General features: G+C 37.0%; 1 protein-coding gene across 2 annotated transcripts in view; it reads left to right on the plus strand.

The window, feature by feature from the left end:
* LOC108733904 (glutamate dehydrogenase, mitochondrial-like) overlaps window positions 1–7867 on the plus strand; it is a 12764-nt gene extending 4897 nt beyond the window's left edge. The window contains exons 1-5 of one of the 2 annotated variants that reach the window (XM_025979840.1): window positions 276–878; window positions 3194–3446; window positions 3745–4089; window positions 6239–6652; window positions 7645–7867. In XM_025979840.1, coding sequence (XP_025835625.1) covers window positions 384–878; window positions 3194–3446; window positions 3745–4089; window positions 6239–6652; window positions 7645–7823 — 1686 coding nt within the window. In that variant the 5' untranslated portion in view covers window positions 276–383 and the 3' untranslated portion in view covers window positions 7824–7867. Of the gene's footprint in view, window positions 1–275; window positions 879–3193; window positions 3447–3744; window positions 4090–6238; window positions 6653–7644 lie in introns of those variants that run through there. The other variant, XM_018465255.2, reaches the window with a different exon arrangement.
* The last annotated feature ends 632 nt before the right edge of the window (window positions 7868–8499 follow it).

Here is an 8499-nt window from a genome sequence, read left to right on the forward strand (position 1 = left end):
AGAAATAAATTGGCCGTTGCAGAAGTGAATCAAGAAATAAATAGAACAGTGAATAGTAACAGTAGTGTAAATAAATAGAATAATTACCGAAGTTTAGTAATAATTTAATACTGTTTTTAAAATTAATAGTAATTAGTGTAAATAAATAGTTTTCTTCTTAAAATTTAATTTGTTAAACCCACGAACATTTCAATATTGCTTATGTCAAAATGCGATTATCAGTTTTCTTATTTTAAAAGAAATCATACTATCGCTGGCATACAGCAACTGTACTTTTTAAAATGTAATAGAAAACGTCAAAATTTATATGCATAATTTTTATAACAATTACTTTAACTTAGCTTTATTTATTTTTATACAATTTAAAAAAATAACAGGCAAAAATGGCTATAAATAAAGAGATAGTGACCAAGTCTGTTTTGAAAGTGCCCTCGGTATTGTCTAATTCAAGGTTTACTTTTCTCGGACGTAATTTGGCTGACGGTTGCGGTTCAAAATCAGGTTCTGGGTCAGGTTCTGGCAATGGACTTCTGACGATGCCCGAAAGAGTTAAGAAAGTGGCTACCGCGGATAAACCTAGATTCTTTGAAATGGTCGAATACTTTTTCTATAGGGGGTGCGAATTAGTTCAGCCAAAACTGGTTGAGGAACTGGTTCAGTTTCGTGGAGGTGAACAAAAGAAAGATGCCATTGTTAAGCAAGTTTTTGGGGTTATGTCGACTGTATCTCAATGTGATTACATTTTTGAAACGATCTTTCCCATTCAACGAGACGATGGGAGTTACGAACTTATACAAGCATTTAGAGTTGAACATAGCAGTCATAGACTACCCGTGAAGGGTGGAATAAGGTACTCCGATCACGTAGACCAAGACGAGGTGAGCCACTTTTTACTTTGATATTGTTAATTTACCGTTATGCAATATAATGGAATAGAACTTAATTTTGGACAATGCAACAATACAAATGAATCACCTTTTGTAAATATAAAATCAAAATCAATTGTCATCATAAAAGACAACTTATTATTTCATATAACTTGGATAAAACCAGTTGGATTTTATATCTAAATTCAAATGGTAGTCAATTATAAAAGGGGTAAGGGTTTGAAAGGTAAACTTTAGGAAAAAAAGTTAGTTGCGAAACATGGACGGTGGGCACGGCGGTTAGAAGCGTTCGAAATGTGGTGTTACAGGCGAATGATGAAGATACGGTGGATAGAGGTTAGAAATGAAGAGGTATTGGATAAAAATAGGAGAACAGAAGGCTCTATGGAAGTCAGTAAGAAATAGGCGAGGTGTAATGTCCCGTCTTGTTTTAGACGGACTACGCGCCTAATTAAATTTGCGTAGTTAGTTAGCTGAAATGATAAGAACCAAACTCAGTTTATCGGTTTATTGGTTTAACAAAGTTGGTTATGTTTGGTTCTAATCGGTAATTTACTGGTATAAGAAATGAACTTGAATTAACTGGCTTAAAGGATGAATTAATATTTTACTGGGTTAAGTGATGAATCAATATTCTACTGGTATAACTAAAGAATCAATATTCTACTGGTATAACTAAAAATCAATATTGTCTCTATATGGAAAAAAAACTTTTGGGTGTTTCATTCCCACCAGCCAGTAATGCTAGTGGGCGGTCAGTCCTTCCGGACTATGCCGGAAGGCAGGGCGGAAGGCCCTCTTCAGCCTGCTTTCAGGAATCGTGGGAATGGGTGGGTGGTGGTTCGCTTGAGAAAGATGAGACGGACGAAATGAAGACAGAAGAGAGTAAAAGATTATCTGTGGAATGTTACTACTGCCTCAGCATTTGCCTAAGTGATCCAAGGAAACCACAGAAAAACGAACCGGCGTCCTCCCGAATGCTAAGCTATGGTCTAGACCTCTAGGCCATGCCGCTCGGTTCTCTATATGGTACATGGCTAAGTATTTAAAGCTAATCTATATACAAGGGGTAAGTGGCGTGGTTGCTACTATTGGTTGAGATTAGGAATTGGAAACTGGTAGGCGTTGTGAAATTCTAACTAAAGGTCGGTTCCGGAGCTATATACCAAAATTACAATCCTAAACTAATCAGATTCGTTACAGTGTGCCCCGAATATCGAGGGACAACTGTCATAAAGCTATACGTCATAAGTTAACAAAACTGCCTGTTTTGTACACTGTACTGTTCATTTCAAGAAGTTGGAGATATGACCCTTCCCTTTATTAGGATGGGCCGTAGCATAATTCCAAATTCAATCATATTTGTCTGCGGAGCTCATTTCTCCACCGATCATCGAGCGAGAGCTAGACAAAAGTGTACAGTACCATTTGCAAAATTATTAAAACTGCCTCGTTAAAATTTAAGAATATGCTTTATTTAAAAGCATATTTAGCCAAAAATAATAACAAGTGAATTAACTTAACGCTTTGTTTTAAGAAATTGCTAAACATTTTCGTCCAGTACTGTACAGTTCCCACCGAGAGCTCTGCTCGTTCAACCTTGTTCCAACTATTTCTGTCTTGCTCACGCCTTGTGTGTATTCTTTCTATCTTCGCGCAGATTTCTTCAAGGTCACAATTCAAACAAATTGAAATGGACTGTACATGTAATTGATGAACCGGAACACGAGGTAAGTTAATAAGACATCTTCTCAGGCATGAAGGTCCAGTAAGAGACAAATTATATTAGAGGCTGAAACGGATGTAAGGAGGAGTAGAAGAAGACCTAGATTAGATTACTGTTTGCAAATAGTTAAGGATATGGGTTGTTCTACTTTTAGGGAAATGCGTATATTAGCTCAGGATAGGAAAGGGTGGAGGTGCGTGTCCAAGCAGTCTTAGGACTGACGACCTTATGATGATGATTCCTATGTACCAAAGAAAAATGTTACTGTTTAAAGGATAGGATTTCTCAAAGCTTCGGTGTACTGAAGGAACGCCTGCAGCAAACCGTAAGGAAAAGAAATAGATCGAAGCTTAAGCCCATTTAAATTTTTCATTAGTGATTTATAATAATTTGCATGATTACAAAATTCAACTGCTTTCATCCAATTTCGTTAAAACCCAAAATCCTCTGTATGTTTGGAGCGGTTTTCTGAACATTGGTGTTATTAGTAACAACTCTCCAGTACATTTGATTTTTCTTCAACGATTACATTTTTTCAACAACTGCATTTCTGGATGATTAAACAAAATAAAAATTCTAGGTAAAAGCCCTTGCTGCTCTGATGACATTTAAATGTGCTTGCGTCGACGTACCGTTTGGTGGCGCTAAAGGCGGAGTTAAAATAAATCCCAAAAAATTCTCATTACGCGAATTGGAAAGAATAACGAGAAGATACGGGCTCGAATTGGCTAAGAAGTCATTTATCGGCCCAGGTTTGGATGTTCCTGCTCCTGATGTAAATACAAGTGAACGTGAAATGGCTTGGTTAGTGGATACATACGCAAGAAGCTCAGGTTCTCTCTATTTCTTTTACTGATGGTTGAAACATTTTTTGACTTTCATTAAGCTCATTATTTAAAACAAAGTTGGGAATCAATCAAGTAGTCGGGGAGATGTAGTAAGAAAGTCTAAGCTACGAAACCTTAGGTTAGGTTAGGTGATTTAATGAATTAGAATTCGAGTTATTAAACGAGAGTTTCCTCATTAACTTGAGGTAATCTGCAGTGGAAAATAGAAATTAAATTAATTTTTACACTAATGTTTAGAATTATGTATTAACCGGTACTATATCAACAATGCAACAACATTTAGGATTCAAAGACATCAACAAGTTGGGAGTGGTCACGGGAAAACCCATAAGTCAGGGAGGAATACATGGGCGAGCGTCAGCTACTGGTAAAGGTCTGTTCCATGCGGTCGATATATTCGTGAACGAAAAGAAATACATGGATATGGTTGGCCTCCAAACAGGATTAAAGGGGAAGACATTCATTGTTCAAGGATTTGGAAACGTTGGTTTTCATGCTGCACGCTATTTAGCAAGAGCTGGGGCAAAATGTATAGGCGTTATTGAATGGGACTGTTCCCTAACTAACCCGGAGGGAATTGACCCTACAGATCTTGATAAACACCGATTGAAAACAGGATCTATAAAAGGTATCAATCCAGCTTTTAACCAAACTATTAAAATACATTCAGAAACAGACAGTCTATCGCCATCTAGTGGGTATTTGCGGCTACTAAACTTTAACGTTCTCGCCACACCACTATTGTGTAGGGTTGTTCGGAAAGTCATTTTGTTTTCTTTTTTTTTGTGGAAATGAAAGACAGTTTTCGTATAATAAACAAATACTTTATTAAATTATATATTGACCGTTCTGGTCCAACACCTTTTGCCGTCTTTCTGGTAGTAGCATAATTCCACGCTCATAAAATTTTTGGTCTTTGCTGGCAAAAAACTGATCGAGGAGGTTTTTGACCTCCTCATTTGAGGTGAAGGTTTTACCGTCTAAAAAATTTTGGAGTGACCGGAACAAATAATAATCCGATGGTGCCAGATTTGGAGAATATGGTGGTTGTAGCATTGTATCCCATTCAAGCTGTAAAAGCTTTTGGCGAGTGACCAAACTTGTGTGAGGTCTCGCGTTGTCTTGGTGAAACACTACACCTTCCCTGTTGATTAGTACTGACCTTTTCTGTTAAAGTGCATCATTCAGTTTGCCCAGCTGATGACAGTAGACTTCCGAATTAATCGTTGTGTTATCCGGTAAAAGCTCAAAAAAAACGATTCCTTTAAAATCCCACCAAACAGACAGCATCACCTTTTTTGGTGAATATCGGCGTTGGAAATGGTTTGAGCCGGCTCATACAACCCATTTTTCGTCCCCAGTGATGATGCGCTTCAAAAACGGATCATTTTAGTGACGTTTGAGAAGCGAATCGCAGACGTCAATGCGGCGACACAGATTTCTCTCTGTGAGAACATGGGGAACCCATACATCGAGCTTCGAGGATAATCCCAGGCCTTTCAAGTGGTCATAAACTGTTGAATTTGATAAATTTAACCTCAATCCGATCTCACGTGTTGTTATTCGCCGGTTCACATCAATTAACGCCTTTATCGCGTCTTTATCAGCTTCAACCGGCCTTCCCGAACGTGGTGCATCTTCGACATCAAAATTGCCGGATCGAAATTTAGCGAACCAGCCTTGCTATATGAGCTCTCAAAGCATATAAAAATTATACGGCTTAAATGTGAAGTTGGGTGCAAAAGAATACAATTAAATCCTCTGTCGGGAAAAAACGAAATGACTTTCCGAACAACCCGACAGAATGCCTCACTGGGAATATACGTTTATGATTTTGCACATTTTCTCTTGGTGGAGTTTAATTTTATTTTGCTACTTTACCATCTTCAACGTCCACCTTTCTAACCATTTTCGAACATTAAAGAGATGTAAAACGCTAACAATTAGCATATGAGCTATGCGAAAGTTCTCTCTAAGAGTTTAACTCTGCTCGCTCCGCGGACTTCCCCCACAACATGAACATATATCTATACTTACATATATAAGACTCGCCAAAAGAGCGCGGTTTTTGTAATGACTTGCTTATTTACATTGTTGGCGAAGGACCTATTGTTTGTGTTGAATTGTTTTTTTATGCACCAATTTAAACTCCCATCCCTACTCTACCCCTTTTCCTACTATCAAAATTCTGAATTTCTTCAGCCGCCGATGCTTATTTATACGTGTTAAGGTAAAAGAACATTACTTAAATCAAAACACGTTTGCCATATGAAGAGAAATAGTTAAATCAAAGTCCTTGACTAGCATTTGTCGAACTTGGAGTGTAGCCTGGGGGCTAAATCATAACTTAGCATCGGTATCCGGCATACAGTTTGATACCCGCGGCTGTATTGATTGATTAGTTTCATTTTTGGGAGTAACTTGTACATACAACTGATCGCAATGTCCATTGTCGTTAAGGTTCCGATTGTTTGTCCCATTTATTGAGATTGGAAAGTTATGGTAGGAAGAGGAGTGTTTAACGATCTGATCTTTAGTGTTGCGGTGGTCATGTTAATTCTATGGTTTGTCCTCGACGAAATGCTAGATATTCTCATTCAGAATCCTCAATATGACACTAGCTATGTGAAAGCTCATGCAATAAGTGCGTCTAGGTGGCTTCTGCATTTTTAGTGTCTCAGTTTTTTGAAGTTGACCACCATTGTTCAATACAACGGGGATCAAAATTCATTAAATTCTCTAAAAGAGATAATTGTCTTGTAACTTTGGATTTGCAGGTTACTCAAAAGCCAAGGAGTTTAGCGGTCATCACGAACTTATGTTCGAAAAATGTGACATCCTATGCCCCTGTGCCCATGAGCTGGTGATAACCAAATCAAATGCTAACAAAATAAAAGCCAAGGTGATAGCGGAAGGCGCTAATGGTCCAACGACTCCTGCAGCTGACGAAATATTAACAAAAATGAAAGTCTTAAATTTACCTGATCTTTACTGTAACGCTGGTGGAGTAACCGTCTCATATTTCGAGTGGCTAAAGAATATCAACAATGTCTCATTCGGTCGACTAACATTCAAGTATGAGAAGGATTCCAATTATCATTTATTGAATTCTGTCCAGAAATCTTTGGAAAAGGAATTCAACAAAAAAATTTCGATTGTTCCAACAGATGAATTTGAGAAAAGGATTTCAGGTAGGGAAAAACAAAACATATTTTCAAACTGCTCCTTATAATAGTCTAACATACATGCTGCAGCAAAACTCACACAGATAAAATCATAAGATCTTTGGTTATCATCTTAAGGTCGTCAGCCCCAAAGACTGATTGGACACGCACCTCCACTCTTTCCTATCCTGCGCTAATCTTAGCATTTCCCTAAAGCTAGAACAACCCATATCCTTAATTATTTGCCAACAGTTATCTAATCTAAGTCTACCTCTACTCCTCCTAACTCCTGTTTCTGCCTCTAATATGTCTCTGACTAGACCTTCCTGCCTGAGAAGGTGTCCTACCAACATATCTCGCCTATTTTTTTATTGACTTCCATAGAGCTCTCTATTCTTCTATTCTTTCCAATACCTCTTCATTTCTAATCTTCTCTATCCACAGTATCCTCATCATTCGCCCGTAACACCACTTTTCGAACGCTTCTAACCTTTTCTATCATCTATATAAATTTATGCTGTCCTGGCTCGAGTTTAAAGGCTGTCCGTCGGTTGGAATTGCTTCCTAACGTTTCGCTAGCACGAGTAACGAGCTTCTTCAGAGGTGCTAGTGCTAGCGAAACATTAAAAAGCAACTCCAATTATATCAAGTCAAGAGTTTATGTGGTATTCGGTATTCCATAAGGAACAGTTTCGAAAATATTGAGGAAAAATCGTGTTCATGGTGATCCATTTAAAGAAACGTAGCTTTTTTAGATATCATTTTTCGAAAAATGCAGACTTTTTTCTTCTTAAAAATAGAATTGGAATCACCCCTTGAATTTTAACTAATATTTGTGTCAAAACGTTTAATGATCCCAAGAGATTTTGACTTTTTATAGAAAAGCTTTAAAAGATCGCCTTTATAAGCTTTTGTACGTAATAACCACTTTAATTGCTGCTAAATTAAGTTAGGTTAGGTCAATTTCGTTTTAGTCTTCTAACTTCCTATGAATTAAATATGTTTTTGTATTATAAAAGGTGCTTCCGAGAAAGACATTGTACATTCTGGTCTCGCATCTACTATGGAAAAATCTGCAAAAGCAATAATGAGGACTTTAGATAAATATAACCTGGGACTTGATTTGCGAACAGCAGCGTACATTGTTTCCATCGAAAAGATATTCCAACATTACCACGAGGCAGGATTGACATACTAAATGTGCTGAATTATATTTTTAGAAATAAACTGTTTTACTGGTCATTTTTTATTTCCATCTAGTTTCTGGGTATTTTCTCAAAATATCTGGAAATAATAGCCAAATATATGTACTGTTCGTTTCAAGAAGTTGGACATATGCCCCTTTCCCTTAATTAGGATGCGCCGTAGCATAATTCCAAATTCAATCATATTTGTCTGCAGAGCTCATTTCTCTACCGATCATCGATCGAGAACTAGACAAAAGTGTACAGTACCATTTGCAAAATTATTTAAACTGCCTCTTTAAAATTTAAGAATACGCTTTATTTAAAAGCATACTTAGCAAAAAATAATAACAAGTGAATTAATTTAACGTTCTACACACGTATAAAACTTTTGCTTTGTTGTCTATTGTAAATTTATATACATTTTTGTTTTAAGAAATTGCTAAACATTTTCGTCTAGTACTGTATAGTTCTAGCCGATCTCCTGAGACCGCCCATCAATAGCTCTGTTCGTTCAAGCTTGTTCCAACTATTTCTGTCTTGCTCACGCCTAGCGTGTATTCTTTCTATCTTCGCGCAGATTTCTTCAAGGTCACAATTCTAACAAATTGAAATAGAATGTGCCTACTTTGATAAAAACAATAAATAAATTATCTTTACATAAAGGGTGTGATTTAAGGTATTCGAATT

Source organism: Agrilus planipennis, unplaced genomic scaffold (assembly GCF_000699045.2).
Source record: "Agrilus planipennis isolate EAB-ADULT unplaced genomic scaffold, Apla_2.0 scaffold11, whole genome shotgun sequence".
Classification (NCBI taxonomy): Eukaryota; Metazoa; Arthropoda; class Insecta; order Coleoptera; family Buprestidae; genus Agrilus; species Agrilus planipennis.